The 18,563-nt window shown below is 44.2% G+C and overlaps 1 protein-coding gene across 1 annotated transcript in view; it reads left to right on the top strand.

The window, feature by feature from the left end:
• Positions 1–18,563, top strand: part of SLC25A20 (solute carrier family 25 member 20) — a 29,703-nt gene that overhangs the window by 8,537 nt on the left and 2,603 nt on the right. The window contains exons 2-5 of the mRNA XM_047773759.1: positions 1,543–1,635; positions 4,269–4,396; positions 6,606–6,696; positions 17,949–18,066. Coding sequence (XP_047629715.1) covers positions 1,543–1,635; positions 4,269–4,396; positions 6,606–6,696; positions 17,949–18,066 — 430 coding nt within the window. The remainder of the gene's footprint in view (positions 1–1,542; positions 1,636–4,268; positions 4,397–6,605; positions 6,697–17,948; positions 18,067–18,563) is intronic.

Here is an 18,563-nt window from a genome sequence, read left to right as displayed (position 1 = left end):
TGTTTTTGTTTTTTTTGTCTTTTTAGGTCCTCGCCCTTGGCACATGGAGATTCCCATGCTAGGGGTCTAATCAGAGCTACAGCTGCCAGCCTACACCACAGCCACAGCAACGCCAGATCCAAGCTGCGCCTGTGACGTACTCCACAGCTCATGGCAACGCCAGATCCTTAACCCACTGAGTGAGGCCAGGGATTGAACATGTGTCCTCAAGGATACTAGTCAGATTCGTTTCTGCTGAGCCACGATGGGAACTCCTCTGGAAGCATCTTGAGGAACTCTCCAGTAAACTTAGTGTTCATGTGAATAAGAGGAGGAGAAGCAGGAATTTCTGCTGTGGCACAACGGATTAAGGTTCCGGTGTTGCCTGTGGACTCATGCTTCAGCTGTGGCTTGGATTTGATCCCTGGCTTGGGAACTTCCATATACCATAGGTTAGGCTAGAGGAGAAAAAAAAAGAGAAGGAGGAGTTCCCTTATGGCTCAGCGGGTTCACTCGACTAATATCCATGAGAATGCAACTTTGATCCCTGTCCTCACTCAGCGGGTTAAGGATCCAGCATTGCCATGAGCTGTGGTGCTAGTTGCAGATGCGGCTTGATTCTGGCATTGCTGTGGGTGTGGTGTAGGCTGTTGGCTGCAGCTCAGATTCGATCCCTAGCACCACAGGTGCAGCCCTAAAAAGCAAAAGCAAAAAAAAAAAAGGAGAAGCAACAGGAAGTAGTTGGATGCTATAGTTTGAAATCCCAAGAAAGAGGGTAGCTGGCACAAATGGCACATTCATCCAAAGGATGAGATTCTGGAGGTGATTCGTGTAGGGAGAGCTTTTCCAGGCAGTTGGAAACGTAGTCCTAAATGTGGAGAGAGAAGCTCTGAAAATGGTTGAATAAAAGTTATCACTGAGCAGAAGCTGAAGCCCTGAAATCTGAGTTTTCTAAAAGGTATGATGGAACAGATGAATAATTACCTTGGAGAACATCTGGAGGAGAAAAGGAGACAAAGGAGGGGGTACTAAGAAGGGAGGTTTAAAGACAGAGACAGTTTGAAGCACTGGATACACCAAAAGGTGGAGAAGGATGAGAACAAGGAAAAGTAAAATTAACTCCACCTTACTCAGAAATACCTTTGTTGAGCACCTTACCTAACTACCACCAAGGTGTTGCAAATGGGTGTGGAGTGCCTAGAGCTTAGCTTTGCATTGGCCAAGTCTAGTTATTGGTACATCACTTGAACTCACTAAATCCAGTCTCTTCATTTGTAAACTGGTAATACCTATTCCATTGGGTCATTGTGGGATCCATTATATCATAAATAAATGGGAAAAATAAGTGGCTGAGGGAATCAGAGGAACTGTCACTCTGTATAAAAGCATGCTACTAATGACTTCGATGAATGCAGGGTTTGAATAAATGGGAGGAATCCAGCCAGTAAGTGGAATGTTGAAGACAGGCACACAGGTGCAGCTTTCTCTGTTCAGAGTTCAGCAGACAATTGGGCCATTTCTACCAACAGGCAGTTCTAATTCGGGGAAATTACTGTATTTCAGGTCCGACTGCAGACACAACCCCCCAGTTTGCCTGGACAACCTCCTATGTATTCTGGGACCTTTGACTGTTTCCGGAAGACTCTTATGAGAGAGGTATGGTATTTCAGTGCTGGGCATTCTTCTTATCCAGGGAAACACATTCACAGGGTTGATTTGTTACTTCCCTGGTAGATAGGGTGACTTTGTGTAGTTCTGCCAGAGGTTTAACCCATAGCTGTGGCTCTTTCACTGTGCCATCCTATGCCCTCCTATTGTCGTTGCTCTGGAGTCTTTGATAGTTCCTGCTGCTGATTGAAGCTAATAAAATGGTTCTCTCTTTTTATTTTATTTTTTTATTGCTCAAATGAATTTATCACATCTGTAGTTGTGTAATGATCATAATAATCCAATTTCACAGGATTCCATCCCACAGCCCAAGCACATCCCCCCACCCCCCCAAACTGTCTCCTCCAGAGACCATAAGTTTTTCTTTTTCTTTTTTTTTTTGTCTTTTGTTGTTGTTGTTGTTGCTATTTCTTGGGCCGCTCCCGTGGCATATGGAGGTTCCCAGGCTAGGGGTTGAACCAGAGCTGTAGCCACCGGCCTACGCCAGAGCCACAGCAACGCGGGATCCGAGCCGCGTCTGCAACCTACACCACAGCTCACGGCAACGCCGGATCGTTAACCCACTGAGCAAGGGCAGGGACCGAACCCGCAACCTCATGGTTCCTAGTCAGATTCGTTAACCACTGCGCCACGATGGGAACTCCAAGAGACCATAAGTTTTTCAATGTCTGTGAGTCAGCATCTGTTCTGCAAAGAAGTTCAGTCTGTCCTTTTTTCAGATTCCACATGTCAGTGAAAGCATTTGATGTTGGTGTCTCATTGTATGGCTGACTTCACTTAGCATGATAGTTTCTAGGTCCATCCATGTTGCTAAAAATGCCAGTATTTCATTCTTTTTAATGGCTGAGTAATATGGTTCTCTCTTTTGAAAGCCATAATTTAGACCACAGGAAATTCATGAGGAATAATTGGAGATGTGAAATGGAAGAAAATGCAATCCTGGATACTCAGTTTGACAGGGGTCAGTGTCAGAAGTTCATGTAATGTAAAGTCTGGAGGAAAAGTCAGACAGTCTGAGGAACACTGAAAGAGGCCAGCAGAGTTTTCAAACCCCTAGATAAGGGCACTGAATTGGTTTGGGGTTATCGAAGTAACATAATAATTTTTCACATATTTCGTAGAGTGAAAACGGGATTTTTTAAAGAAGTTTAAATTACTAGTGATGTTTATTAGTCACTTCATTAGCACATGTGTGATAAGACCTTGTTGAGAACTTTTCCTTTCGAAGGAAAACAAAGAATAAAGGAAAAGTTCTTGTATTTGCTTTCTAAATATAATTCTTGTATGAATAAATATTAAATATATAGCTTTTTTTTTTTTTTTTTAATGGCCACACTAGTAGCATATGGAAGTTCCCTGGCCAGGGATTGAATCCATTCTGCAACTGCAGCCTACACTGCAGCTGTAGCAATGTCAGATCCTTTAACCCACTGCACTGTGCCAGGGGTTGAATGCACACCTCTGCAGTGGCCTAAGCTGTTGCAGTTGGATTCTTAACCCATTGTGCCACAGCAGGAACTTCAGGTATTTATGTAATATATAGAAACTGAGAAGCAGGTGTCACCCAGATAAAGAGGGAATGCTGGTAAGTGATGGACTCAGGCTGGGAGAAGAACTTTTTCCCAGGGTTCCTGCAGGACCCAGATGTGGGAGGAAGATTTTGAGGTGGAGTCATCCAGCCATGCATGCCTGAGATAGTGCTGCTGTTGTTTCCTGTAAGACTCTCTTTCTTTCATCAGCCTGGAGTGGAAACTGATCAGTGTCCACTGGAGGCTTTGGGCTTCAGATCTGCTAAGAGTCCTCTGCCCTTATAGAGAGGCAGGATTACATACTTCTTGGTCAGCAGATGTTATTGAGCACTTATTTAATCGCTGGGCAATGTGCTGGGTGCTAGGGACCTGGCAAGAATTGTTTGTATAAACCCAGCTCTCTGCAGAGTTGAATAGACTTCCTTAGTCCGTATTTGTGTTTGTCCCTGGTTTTTGCTGTGCCAGATTGAGCTCTCTGCTCTCTGGAGCTGCCAGACAGGCCTTGGTTGTACAGCATGGAACTAAGTGGGACAGACAATGGAAATAAGGCTAGAGTTGCTGTTGGGAGGCATGGGTTTGGCCCTCAGGCCTTGGGCGTCCTTCTTGGCCTGGGGTGGGGGAAGCTGTAGGAGGAACTTTGGAAGGGCTTTGTTACATGCTGCGGTTTTTTTTTCTTTTTTTTTTTTTTTTTAGGGCCACACCCGCAGCATATGGAGGTTCCCAGACTAGGAGTTCAATTGGAGCTACAGCTACCAGCCTACTCCACAGCCACAGCCACATCAGATCCTAGCCGCATCTGCCACTTACACCCAGCTCCTGGCAACACCGGATCCTTAACCCACTGAGCAAGGCCAGGGATCAAACCCGCAACCTCATGGTTCCTAGTTGGATTTGTTTCCACTGCGCCATGATGGGAACTCCACAAGACAACTGTTTCTGATAAATGTGGGGGTATTTTATGAAAGTTCTTCTTGCTTAGAGGAGAGGTAAAGGAAGGAGGCCACAAGTGGGAGGACATGCTACTTCCCTGTTTCAGTGATATAAAGAATAGTTGTGTCTATAAACAGCTTCCACTTCTGTGATTCCTTACAGGGTGTCACGGGGCTATATAAGGGCATGGCCGCTCCCATCATTGGGGTCACCCCCATGTTTGCTGTGTGTTTCTTTGGGTTTGGATTGGGGAAGAAACTGCAACAGAAACACCCAGAGGATGTGCTCAGGTGAGTACTTACAAGCCTGGAGCACCTGATGCTGTTCTGCCTGGTGGTGTGACACAGATAAAAGGAAAGAACCTTGGCAGACAGGCAGTGGCTGTCCTTCCAGACCCCCCAGGCTACCTCCTGATTGCTCTGTATGAGGAAGGTGCTTGAGTTTCCTTTGCCCTGTGAACCTAAAGGGAAAAAGAAAAATCCCAAAGCGCTACTCCCTCGCCTTACCAGGTTGTCATTTCTTCTACAAGGTGTAGTACCACTTACTGGGGATGTTAGTAATACCAACACCAGAGCATTGGGAGATCTGAATGCTAAAATGTGTGTAAAATGTCATGAAGGTACTTGGTGTTGCAGTAATGACAGCAGCAGCTTTGTTTTCCATTGCCTGGGTGGGAGAAGGGGAGCATCCAACTTTGGTTTTACTTTTTATAACATGATTATAATAATTTCAGATATTGGTTTCTCTATTATAGTGAAATAAATTAGTATATTTCCTTTTGGTAAACTTTAAGAAGTTTGGATTTGAGTATCAAGAGGCAGATGAGGCAGAATTTTACTACAGAATTTAAAAAGTAGTTAATGAAAACCAGCTTCTTGGGATGCACGACAATTCTGAGTAGAAACAGTGGATGATGAGGCACGCTTAGTGTGAGCTGTACAGAATGAAACTCCTGGAGGGGGTGGCTGCAGGCAGCACAAAACCCACCAGGCTGGCCAGGCTTGGAATCTGGGAGCTCAAGGGAGGAAGCCAGGGTGCCATGTAGTTTACTGTCACTACTTTAGGTCAGAGCAGGCTGAATAAGGCTCTAGATTAGAGAGAGATGCTGATAACATCTATTTGTTGTTTGTTTGTTTTTGTTTTTTTGTCTTTTTGCCATTTTCTTGGGCTGCTCCCGTGGCATATGGAGGTTCCCAGGCTAGGGGTCGAATTGGAGCTGTAGCTGCCAGCCTACGCCAGAGCCACAGCAACGCAGGATCCGAGCCGCGTCTGCAACCTACACCACAGCTCACAGCAACACCGGATCCTTAACCCACTGAGCAAGGCCAGGATCGAACCTGCAACCTCATGGTTCCTAGTCGGATTCGTTCACCACTGAGCCATGACGGGAACTCCTCAACATGTATTTGAAATAGAGTTTCCGCTCTATTTCTGGGGTCCTTGTGACCCTCTGAATTTATAGAAATGTGACCAGTTTTTAGAAATAGCCACAGGTGACCCTAAATGTGGCTATGTATGGGTTCCTTCTGAAGCCGTGTTTGACTGTTGGTAGTCCAAATGTCCCATGGACACATGTCCTCTCTGAGCACCTGGTCTTTTAGCTCATGTGCCAGCTCACAGCTATACCATGCACTGAGGCTCAGGCAAGTAAGTTAAGTTTTTAGCAAGATTTTCTAAGTTGTGGGGACTGTTGAGATGCTAGCTATAGCTTTGTCCTCCATTGTCTCTTGACCACTCTGGTATTGCTTATTTCAGAAAGAAAAGGAGATGCCAGAGGTGGCACAGGTAGTGATGCTAGAAGCCTCTAACTCCTCCAAATACTCAGTGTGGTTCTTTCTGTAAGGGTCTTGGTAAGGATCCACATCTCTGGCCACTGGGGGACTATTCCCTGCACAGAGGACCACAGGACCCATCACACTTGTCTGGGTACCATCCCTGACTTTCTCAGCATATTACAACACATTCCTTGCAACTTGTCTGGCTGTCTCGTAGCCTGTGGAAGTGGCCACAGCCATTCCCCCTGGCCTTGATACTGTCCTGTTCTCTGTCAGTCTTGGCTTAAAATGTTCTCAACCCCCTGGTGATCCAGAGGAGGGGACCTGGAGTTGACTGAGGTTTACTTCCTGGGTTAGAGGCTTTTTTACATAACAATCCTAAACTTTACAGATGAGGGATTAAAGCCCAGAGGAGCCTGCAAACTCGTCCACGGTCACTGTGCATGTCAGGCCAGGGAAGGAAGGATTCTCCCATGTATGAGTGTGCGTATGGCCCTCGTGACCAAATTCACATTGCTCTTGGCACTGAGACCCCTGCCTTGGAAATTTGATGTCAGAGTATACCTAGAACTTGGCTTTTGTGTGAAATATAATTTATTTGTGCTGGACTTCTGTCCAGTCCAAATACTTATTTTTTCATTCAAAGTCATCCTCTTTACTGGGATTGCCTCTGTCCTGGGTGGCTAGTCACAGACACTTACCTATTATTTTGTTTTCAATATAGCTATCCCCAAATATTTGCTGCTGGGATGTTATCTGGTGTATTCACTACGGGAATTATGACCCCTGGAGAACGGGTCAAGTGCTTGTTACAGGTAAGGGTGTGATCTGGAGTAGGGGGCTGTGACCTGCGAGGGGAGGTAGTTAGTTTTTTCCATTGGGTATATAATTCTGTGTGAAAATTTATGTCCTTTCACCTCTTATAAAGGCTTCAGGTCAGTGTCAAGGTTTTCAGGAACGTGAAAGCAATTGTAGTAGAATCAACCAGGACAGTATAACAGCTCAACCAAATATTATACTTGGGAATTCCCTTTGTGGCTCAGTGGTTAACGAACCTGACTAGGATCCATGAGGTTGCGGGTTCAATCCCTGGCCACTCTCAGTGGGTTAAGGATCTGGCATTGCCGTGAGCTGTGGTATAGGTCAAAGATGTGGCTTGGATCTGGCATTGCTGTGGCAGTGAACCCCTAGCCTGGGAACCTCCATATGCCGAGGGTGCAGCCCTAAAAAGACAAAAAACAAAACAAAACCCAACAACAAAAAAATTATCACAACTGTGACAAATTAGCCCATACTTATCCACCCTTCTTAGCAGCTACTTCAGGAACTCTGAAAGTTAAGTCATGTCTCATCATAAGTGGAAGGGAGGCTGCTCCTGCCCAACATATCTCATGTCTGTACCCATTGCCCAGAGGCTCAGGGCCCTTAAAGTGTCTGGCTTGTTCCCAGGCCAAGGGTGTGAATTGGCTGCCTGCTTTACACACAGGACTCCTTTTCAAAAAAGTGTTACTGCTTTTTTCTTCTAATGGCTGATGCAGTGTAATACAGTCTTCACTATAAATTTTTTTTTTTTTTGGTCTTTTTGCCTTTTCTAGGGCCATTCCCACAGCATATGGAGGTTCCTAGGCTAGGGGTTGAATCGGAGCTGTAGCCACTGGCTTATGCCACAGCCACAGCAACTCGGGATCCGAGCCATGTCTGCGACCTACACCACAGCTCACGGCAACACTGGATCCTTAACCCACTGAGCGAAGCCAAGGATGGAACCTGCAACCTCATGGTTCCTAGTCGGATTCGTTAACCACTGAGCTATGACGGGAACTCCTAGAAAATTTTGATAATGCAAAGAAGCACAAAGAAAACAATGTATCACCGGTGAGACCACCCAGCTGAGGTAACCACTGTAATGTTTTCTATGTGAATTCTAGTCTTCTTGGGTAAGCATGTTTACTAAAAAACATTATCTTTTGAAATAAAATTAGAGTCAAATACTGCTGGTTTTATAACCAGCTTTTTTCAGTTGATTTTTCACAATATTTTGTGGTTATCTTTCTCAAGTGTCATTTTCTGCATTTTATTTCAATACATGACTGTCCTTTACCCATTAATCCCTTATCTGGGGGTATAACAAATTATATGCCGTAAAGAGGATTTTTATAAATAAGTCTTTCCATGTGTATCTGATTATTTTCTTGGGATAAATTAGTATATTAAAGCTATGTACTTTTTTAACAGGTTTTTTTTTTGGTCTCTTTAGGACTGCACTCGTGGCACATGGAAGTTCCCAGGCTAGGGGTCCAGTTGGAGCTGCAGCTGCTGGCCTACGCCACAGCCACAGCCACACTGGATCCAAGCCTCTTCTGGGACCTACACCACAGCTCACAGCAACACCGGATCCTTAACCCATGAGCAAGGCCAGGGATCGAACTTGCATCCTCATGGATACTAGCAGGTTTGTTACCGCTGAACCATCATGGGAACTCCCTGGGTTTTGTTTGTTTGTTTGTTTGTTTAGGACCACACCCATAGCATATAGAGGTTCCCAGGCAAGGGGTTGAATCCAAGGTGTAGCTGCTGGTCTACACCATAGTCACAGTAAGGTGGGATCCAAGCCATGTCTTCTACCTACACCACAGCCCATGGTAATGCTGGATCCTTAACTCACTGAGCAAGGCCAGGGATCAAACCTGTGTCCTCATGGATGCTAGTCAGAACTCCCTTTTTTAACAAGTTTTTAATGCACATTACCAAATAGCCCTGCTCTAAGGTCTGTCACTTTCTTTTCCTGTAGATAGTACAAGAGTGCTCCCTTCTAAGTAGACCCTGCAGCATCTGATTTGCAATCTCTGCTAGTCTGATGGGTGAAAATTTTGCATCATTTTAATTTTTCATCCTTTTAATTGTTGATGAGGTTAATTATTTTGATGCATATTAGCTCTTTGTATTTTTCCTCTGGGAAGTGCCTATTTGTGTTCTTTGCTCACTTGTTTATAAAATTAATTTACAAAAGCTTTGGACATATTTTTAAAATTTTTATACAGCTTTGTTATTTACTTATTTATTTATTTGCTTTTTTAGGGCAGCACCCACAGCATATGGAAGTTCCCAGACTAGGGGTCAAATTGGTGCTGCAGCTGCCAGTCTACACCACAGCCATAGTGATGAGGATCTGAGCTGCATCTTTGACCTACACCACAGCTCATGGCAATGCTGGACCTTAACCACTGAGCGAGGCCAGGGATCGAACCTGCATCTTCATGATACTAGTTGGATTTGTTACTGTTGAGCCCTGACAGGAACTCCTTTTATACATTTTCTGAAGATTACACTCAGAGTTCCCGTCGTGTCTCAGCAGTTATGGAACCCAACTACTAACCATAAGGAAGTGGATTCGATCCCTGGCCTTGACTTATGTGTCAAGGATCCAGCATTGCCATGGGCTGTGGTGTAGGTTGCAGATGCAGCTCAGATCCTACGTTGCTGTGGCTGTGGCATAAGCCGGCAGCTAGAATTCCAGTTTGACCCCTAGCCTGGGAACTTCCATATGGCGCAGGTGCAGCCCTAGAAAGACAAAAAAAAAAAAAAGTATATATATACACTGAGCAAGGCCAGGGATCGAACCTGCATCCTCATGGATGCTAGTCAGATTTGTTTCCACTGAGTCATGACGAAACTCCTCAATTTACATTTATTACAAAATATTGACTGTATTCTTCACATTATATAATACATCCTTGTAGCCTGTCTTACACCCAGTAGTTTGTACATCCCACTCCTCCACCCCTAAAAGCTTTGGATATATTAAAGTTATTAATATTTTATCATATGGAGCAAGACTTTTCATGGTTTGCATTTCTCACTTAATTTTGTGCATTTTATTTTATTTTGCTGTGGATTTGACCCTAAAAAGAAAAAAAATTAAACTTTTAACATTGCGATATTTATAGAGTCATATACAGTTTTTTATTTATTTTTATTTATTTATTTATTTTTGTCTTTCTGTCTTTTTCCGGGGCCACATATGGAGGTTTCCAGGCTAGGGGTCTAATTGGAGCTGTAGCCACTGGCCTACACCACAGCCACAGCAAGGTGGGATCCAAGCCGAGTCTACGACCTACACCACAGCTCACGGCAATGCCAGATCCTTAACCCACTGAGCTAAGCCAGGGGTTGAACCTGCAACCTCATGGTTCCTAGTCAGATTTGTTAACCACTGAGCCACAATGGGAACTCCCTATATATAGTTTTTTAAAACTATAGTACAACATCATATCCAGAATATTAACATTGATACTGTCAAGATACAGGACATTACCATAATGCTAAGGATCCTTCATTTAGCCCTTTGATAGCTATATCCACTTCTCTTACCCACCGCAATCCTTAACCACCCCTGCAACCACTAATATGAACTCTATTTCTATTATTTTGTAATTTCAAGACATATCAATGGAATCATAAGTATGTAAATTTTTTAGATTGGGTTTTTTTTTTTTTGTCTTTTTGCTGATTCTTTGGGCCGCTCCCGCGGCATATGGAGGTTCCCAGGCTAGGGGTCGAATCGGAGCTGTAGCCACTGGCCTACTCCAGAGCCACAGCAATGCGGGATCCTTAACCCACTGAGCAAGGGCAGGGACCGAACCCGCAACCTCATGGTTCCTAGTCGGATTCGTTAACCACTGCGCCACAACGGGAACTCCTAGATTGGCTTTTTTAACTTAATATAATTTTTTGGAGATTCATTCAGATTGTTGCATATATGAGTAATTCATTCTTTTTTAGTGGTTTGTGGTGTGGATATACTACAAATATGTTTACTTTTCATCCATTGAAGGACATCTGGTTTGTTTCCAGTTTTTGGCTATTATGAATAAAGATGCTATAAATATTCGTGCACCGAGGTTTTTCTGAGAAAATCAGTATTCATTTCTCTGGGATAAATGCCCAACAGTATAATTACTGAATCATATGTTAGTTGCATGTTTAGTTTTTAAAGAAACTAGCAAACTAGTTACATTGTGTTATAGGAGGCTAAGGATCCAGTGTTGTCCCTGTAGTGGCTTGGGTCACTCCTGTTCCATGGCTTTGACCCCTGTCCCAGGAACTCCACATGCCACAGATGCAGCCAAAACATTTTTTTTAAGATTTTGATTTTTTCCATTATAGTTGATTTACAGTGTACTGTCAATTTCTACTGTAGAGCAAAGTGACCCAGTCATACATATGTATATTCTTTTTCTCACATTATCCTCGATCATGTTCCATCACAAGTGGCTAGATATAGTTCCCTGAGCTATACAGCAGGATGTCATTGCTTATCTACTCCAAATGCAATAGTTTGTATCTATTAACCCCAAACTCCCAGTCTATCCTGCTCCCTCCTCCTCCCCCCTCCTCCATCTTGGCAACCACAGGTCTGTTCTCCAGGTCCATGAATTTCTTTTCTATGGAAAGTTTCATTTGTGCCATATATTATATCACAGATATAAGTAATAGAGTATTTGTCTTTTTTTTTTTGTCTTTTTGCTATTTCTTTGGGCCGCTCCCGCGGCATATGGAGGTTCCCAGGCTAGGGGTCGAATCGGAGCTGTAGCCTCCGGCCTACGCCAGAGCCACAGCAACGCGGGATCCGAGCCGCGTCTGCAACCTACACCACAGCTCACGGCAACGCCGGATCGTTAACCCACTGAGCAAGGGCAGGGACCGAACCCGCAACCTCATGGTTCCTAGTCGGATTCGTTAACCACTGCGCCAGGTCGGGAACTCCCTGTCTTTCTCTTTCTGACTTACTTCTCTTTGTATGAGTGAGCCTCTAGTTCCATCCATGTTGCTGCAAATGGCATTATTTTGTTCTTTTTATTGCTGAGTAGTATTCCATTGTGTATATATACCACGTCTTCTTAATCCATTCATCTTTAGATGGACATTTAGGTTGTTTCCTTGTCTTGACTCTTGTGAGTTGCTGTAATGAACATACGGGTGCATGTATCTTTCTCATGGAAAGTTTTGTCCTGATATATGCCTAAGAGTGGGATTGCTCGATCATATGGTAGTTCTGTATTTAGTTTTCCGAGGTACCTCAATACTGTTTTCCATAGGGGTTGTACCAATTTACATTCCCACCAACAGCGCAAGAGGGTTCCCTTTTCTCTACACCCTCTCCAGAATTTGTTATTTGTGGACTTATTAATGATGGCTATTCTGTCCAATGTGAGGTAATAGCCAAAACATTTTTTTTTTTTTGGTCTTTTTGACTTTTTAGAGCTGCACCTGCAGCATGTGGAGGTTCCCAGGCTAGGGGTCCAATTGGAGCTACAGCTGCCAGCCTATGCCACAGCAACTCAGGATCCGAGCCAGGTCTTTGAGCTACACCCAGCTCCCAGCAACCCAGATCCTTAATCCACTGAGGGAGACCAGGGATCGAACCTGCAAACTCATCGTTCCTAGTCAGATTCATTAACCACTGATCCACAACGGGAATTCCTCAGATTTTTTTCCTAAGACTTTAATTTATACTTTATCTTTTACATATAAGTCTTTGACTCTAATTTTTTTTTTTCTCTTTAGGGCCGCACCCATGGCCTATGGAAATTCCCAGGCTAGGGGTTGAATTGGAGCTGCAGCTGCCACAGCAACTCAGCATCTGAGCCTCCTTTAGATGTGTCCCACAAACTTTGACATATATATATATGTGTGTGTATATATATATATATATAAAATACATATCTATCTATTTATTTTGCTTTTTTAGGGCCATACCCATGGCATATGGAAGTTTCCAGGCTAGGGGTCCAGTTGGAGCTGCAGCTGCCAGCCTATACCACAGCCACAGCAACGCAGGATCCAAGCCACATCTGCAACCTACACGACAGCCCACAGCAACGCTGGATCCTTAACCCACAGAGCAAAGCCAGGGATCAAACCTGCATCCTCACGGATACTAGTTGGGTTCTTATCCCGCTCAGCCGCAGTAGGAACTCTAGTTCAGTGTGTTTTCTAATATCTTTTGAGAATTCCTTTTTTGAATTACTTAAAAGAGTACTGTGTAGTTTCCAAGTGTTGGAGATTATTGATTTCTAGTTTGAGTCCATTGTGATTGGAGAACATATTCTGTGTTATTTACATTATTTAGAGTTTCTTGGAATTCCCATCATGCTACAGCGGAAACAATCCAACTAGGAACCATGAGGTTTCGGGTTCCATCCCTGCCTCGCTCAGTGGGTTAAGGATTTGAGTTTGCCGTGAGCTGTGGTGTAGGTTGCAGATGCTGCTCGGATCTGGTGTGGCTGTGGCTGTGGTATAGGCCAGTAGCTGCAGGTTTGATTTGACTCCTAGCCTGGGAACCTCCATGTGCCATGGGTGGCGGCCCTAAAGAGACAAAAAAGAACAAAACTTCCTTAAGCATTCTTTTCAGGTAGGTCTGGGAGTGACAAAGTCTCTTAATTTTCTTTCATCTAAGAATGCCTATTTCCCCTTTATTCCTGAAGGATATTTTCACTTGACGTAGGATTCTGGGTTGACAGCTCTTTTCTTTCAGCTTCTGTGTCATTTCTTTCTACTCTTTCTGGTTTCTAATGTTATTCTAATTGGTTTTTTTTGTTTTTGTTTTTGTTTTTTTTATTGGCTGTGCCTGCAGCATATAGAAGTTCCTGGGCTACAGTTTGAACCCAAGCCATGGCAGCAACCAGAGCTGCTGCAGTAATAATGCCACAGGGGAATTCTTCTAATTGTTTTTATCAGTAAGCAATGTGTTATTTTTGTCTGTCTACTCTTTAACTTTTTTTGTTTTTAGCTTTTAGCTGTGTTCATTGTGATGTGTTGTGGCATGGATTTATTTGGGCTTGTTCTGCTTAGGGTTTGCTCAGCTTCTTAAATCTATGTGTTTATATTTTTCTACTTTGGGAAGTTTTCAGTAGTTATTTCTTCAAGTACTTTTTTTTTCTTTTTTCTTTTTTAATGGCCACACCTGCGGCATAGGGAAGTTCGCAAGTCAGGGATTGAGTCCAAGATATAGCTGTAACCTCACAGCAGCTGTGGCGGCAATGCTGGATCCTTCAACCTACTGTGCTGGGCTGGGGATCAAACCTGCACCTCGACAGCAACCTGAGCCACTGCAGTCAGGTTCTTAACTCACTGTTCCACAGAGGAACTCCTTAATACTTTTTTAGTCCCATTCTCTTTTCTCCTTTTTTTCTGGGACACAAATATTAGATTTTCTGTTATAGCCCCATGGGTCTCTGAGGTTCTGTTCGATTTGTTTCAATTTGTTTTCTTTCTGTTGTTCAGATTGGGTATTTTCCATTGTTCTGTCTTACAATGCTGATTTTCTTTTCTCTTGCTGTATTTTGCTATTGAGTAAGCCATCCACTGACCTTTTTATTTTGGTTGTATTTTTCTTTTTTTTTTCTTTTTTGGTCTTTTTGTCTTTTTAGCGCCGCACCTGTGGCATATGGAGGTTCCCAGGCCAGGGGTCTAATCGGAGCTGTAGCTACCACCTACACCAGAGCTACAGCAACACCAGATCTGAGCCGCATCCGTGATCTACACCACAGCGCACGGCAGTGCCAGATCCTTAACCCACTGAGCGAGGCCAGGGATCGAACCCACAGCATCATGGTTCCTAGTTGGATTCATTTCCATTGCACCACGACAGGAACTCCTATTTTGGTTGTATTTTTTTTTTTGTCTTTTTGTCTTTTTGCCATTTCTTGGGCCACTCCCTCGGCATATGGAGGTTCCCAGGCTAGGGGTCGAATCGAAGCTGTAGTCATCAGCCTACGCCAGAGCCACAGCAACGTGGGATCCAAGCCACGTCTGCAACCTACACCACAGCTCACGGCAACGCCGGATCATTAACCCACTGAGCAAGGGCAGGGATTGAACCCGCAACCTCATGGTTCCTAGTCGGATTCGTTAACCACTGTGCCACGACGGGAACTCCCCCTTTTTTTTTTTTAATCTGTTTCAAGCATGTTAGTAATTACCCATTGAAAGATTTTTACAATGGCTGTTTAAAAACCTTTGCCAGGAGTTCCCATCGTGGCTCAGTGGTTAATGAATCCAACTAGGAACCATGAGATTTCGGGTTTGATCCCTGGCCTCAATCAGTGGGTTAACGATCCGGCGTTGCCGTGAGCTGTGGTGTAGGTCGCAGACGCAGCTCGGATCCCACGTTGCGGTGGCTGTGGTATAGACAGGCGGCTACATCTCCTATTCGACCCCTAGCCTGGGAACCTCCATATGCCTCAGGAGCAGCCCTAGAAAAGGCAAAAAGACAAAAATAAAAAATAAAATAAAAATTAAAAAAAACCAAAACCTTTGTCAGATAATTCTAACATCTCTGTCATCCTGCTGTTGGCATCTGTTTTTCTTTCAGTTTGAGATCTTCCTGGTTTGGGATATGATGCATGATTTTCTATTGAAACCTGGATATTTGCATATTTTATTGAGATTCTGTATCCTTCCAAAGAACTTTCTGTTTTGGCTGGCTTTCTCTGACACCACTCTAGCAGGAAGGGAAGGATGCTGCCTCATTACTGACAAGTGGAAGTTTAGGTGCCCCACTTGGCCTCTGTTGACACTTCTGGGTGGGGCTCTTCTTTTTACTGCGGGGTGGGTATAGGAGTCCTAGTGTCTCTACTGACACCATGGTACAGCAGGGTGCAGGTTACAGCCTGTCGGGGATGAAAGTCCTTATTCCCTACTTGGCCTTCTCTGACTCCACCCAGACAGCATATTGGGTACCTTGTTACAATTCCCCAAGGGTAGAAGTCTAGGGTCCGCACATGGTCTTTGCTAGTGTGAATGAGGGTGAGGCCACAGTTTTTTCTATATATATGGCTGGAGTAGAGTGTTTATTGTTTCAAATTTTTATGTCTTTGTAGGCTGTTTCTTTTCTGGTCCTTTGCTTAGAGAATGCAGGCTTTTGTTGGGTCTTCTTTTTGGTCTGTGCCTGTTGGTGTTCCTGGGTTGCCAGTTTCTTCTGCTCCAAGTCTGAGATACATCAACAAGGAAAATCAGGGAGTTCCCGTGGTGGCGCAGTGGAAGGGAATCCAACTAGGAACCATGAGTTTGCGGATTTGATCCCTGGCCTCACTCAGTGGGTTAAGGACCCAGCTTTGCTGTGAGCTGTGGTGTAGGTCATAGACGTGGCTCCAAGCCTGAGTTGCTGTGGCTGTGGTGTAGGCCAGTAGCTGCAGCTCCAATTCGACCCCTAGCCTGGGAACCTCCATATGTAACAGTTGTGGCCCTTAAAAAAAAAAAAGGAAAATCAAGGGAACTCACCACCGTGTCATTCCTCAGGTCCCAAGGTCTCTAGCCAGTCTGCTGCTTCTCTCAGACTTTCAGAGTCCTCTTATTTTATTTATTTATTTATTTTTGTCTTTTTGCCTTTTCTAGGGCTGCTCCTGAGGCATATGGAGGTTCCCAGGCTAGGGGTCGAATCGGAGCTGTAGCCTCCGGCCTACGCCAGAGCCACAGCAACGCAGGATCCGAGCCGCGTCTGCAACCTACACCACAGCTCACGGCAACGCCGGATCGTTAACCCACTGAGCAAGGGCAGGGACCGAACCCGCAACCTCATGGTTCCTAGTCGGATTCGTTAACCACGACGGGAATTCCCAGAGTCCTTTTATATTTGTTTAAAAAAAAAAAGTCTAGGGTTTTTTTTTGGTTGTTGTTGTGCTTATTAGCAAGAGGAATAGGGAAAATACTTCTTAGAAGACTATGATTTTGAGTAAGGTAATGTTTGTTTTAAGTAGCCTTGTCCATTAGTCTTTTCCTTCATGGCTTCTTCCTTTTCTATTATGCCTCAAGTCCTTTTCTGCTCTTAGATGAGAAAATCCGCATTCATATTCTTTCCTTACGTGACCTCCACTACCGCTCATGGCAACACTGGATCCTCAACCTGCTGAGCAAGGCCAGGGATGGAACCTGCATCCTCATGGATGCCAGTGAGATTTGTTTCCGCTGAGCCATGACGGGACCCCCCCCCCATACCTTTCTGATTGATACCTTTTCTTAACCAGAAATGTGACTCTTTTTATTCTCATCTTCATTTATGTCCCTTGGAACTGTTTTAGAGTTTTATTTATGTAAATTCTGTTGGTTTTCACACATATATTTTATTGTTATTTTGAATGGGATTCTTTTCCATTATTTTTCAACTAGTTATTGTTGGTATGTAAGAAAATTATTGGAATTATATATTTATTTTGTAAATGTTTCTTCTTGGAATTATTAAATCTGAACTCTCTTTCCAGCTTTAATTACTCTTTGGTTGATGTCCTTGTATGTTCTGATTCCTTTTGACTCTGTACTTGCTGTGGATCCTGTACAGGGCTGTCTTTCTCTCAGATCTTTTCTGGGATTACTTCTGCCTGCCCTCAGACTCTTGACTCTTAGGCCCTCTCCTGGCTCTTCACAGGATCTCTGTCCAGGCACTGAGAGCTCTGAATACAATTTCCAGTTCATCTTCTCTTAGCCAAGTTTCATGATCAGTTAGAGCTTGGAATGGATTTGGTAGTCAATGGATATTTGTTGAAGAAATACACGAACAACTAAAGTATTTGTCTTCTCTTTTCTAGACCTTTGTTAGGAATGCTCTTGTATTTTCCATCTCCTCTGTTGGTTTTTTTAGTCAATGTGTGTATATTTTGTTATATTTTCACCTAGTCTTATTTCATAGTGACTTCCACCAGTATTGCACTTTCTAAATAACTATCAGTTTGACAGTGAAGTCGTTCATTCACCTGATGCATAATTACCACTCCCACACTTTTTTTTTTCCTTTTTGGGAGCCTTACGGCCTATGGAGTTCCTAGGCAAGAGTTCGAATTCAAGCCAGAGCTGCAACCTACACCACAGCTGTAGGCAACATTTAATCCTTAACCCACTATGCTGGGCCAGGAATTGAACCCAAGTCCCTGCTGCTGCAGAGACATTGCTGATCCCATTGTGCCACAACGAGAACTCCTCTCACACTTGTTTTGTAATCTTCTGTAACATCCAGAGTCTGCCGACTTTGGTGTTGCTGTTGCTGACTTGAGGACTCTTACCTCCCTCTCAGATTCAGGCTTCTTCAGGGGAAACCAAGTACAATGGTGCCTTGGACTGTGCAAAGAAGTTATACCACGAGTCTGGAATTCGAGGCATCTACAAAGGGACTGTGCTTACCCTCATGAGAGGTAACCTTTGAGGCCCTCCATGTGAGGTCACCTTGGAGGAAGGGACTCACCTGTAGTGGATTTGCCACCAAATCTTGCCTGGATCCCCACTTTAGCCTTGGCACCATACCTGCCACAGCTCTGACATGGCCGGCACTGTGTGGCCTGGTTATAGGCCCTCTCACCTCTGGCCAGAATGGACATGAGTGAGGGTGGGGGCACCTTCCATCCTTCTGGTAGGCTGGCCCTCAAGGGTGAAAGTCATGACGATGGCAGTTGGAGGAGAGTAGCAAGTAGATAGAAATTGTGACTGGAAAGAGCATTAGGAAGAAAATTACTTAGGAACAGTGGCACTCTTCCTGGCCTGAGAGTCATGTCCTGCTGGGGTGGCAATAGAAGAGGCAGACACAGCTCACCCTTGTCCTGAGATGGCACCTTGGAGGACAGCCAGATGCCAGCTGTGGTTATAACTACTTGGAGTGGCATATTAGTGAGGCCACTCAGAAGGCCTTTGAAGG

The sequence above is a fragment of the Phacochoerus africanus genome, chromosome 1 (assembly GCF_016906955.1).
Source record: "Phacochoerus africanus isolate WHEZ1 chromosome 1, ROS_Pafr_v1, whole genome shotgun sequence".
Classification (NCBI taxonomy): Eukaryota; Metazoa; Chordata; class Mammalia; order Artiodactyla; family Suidae; genus Phacochoerus; species Phacochoerus africanus.
This window is presented reverse-complemented; position numbering and strand designations above follow the sequence as displayed.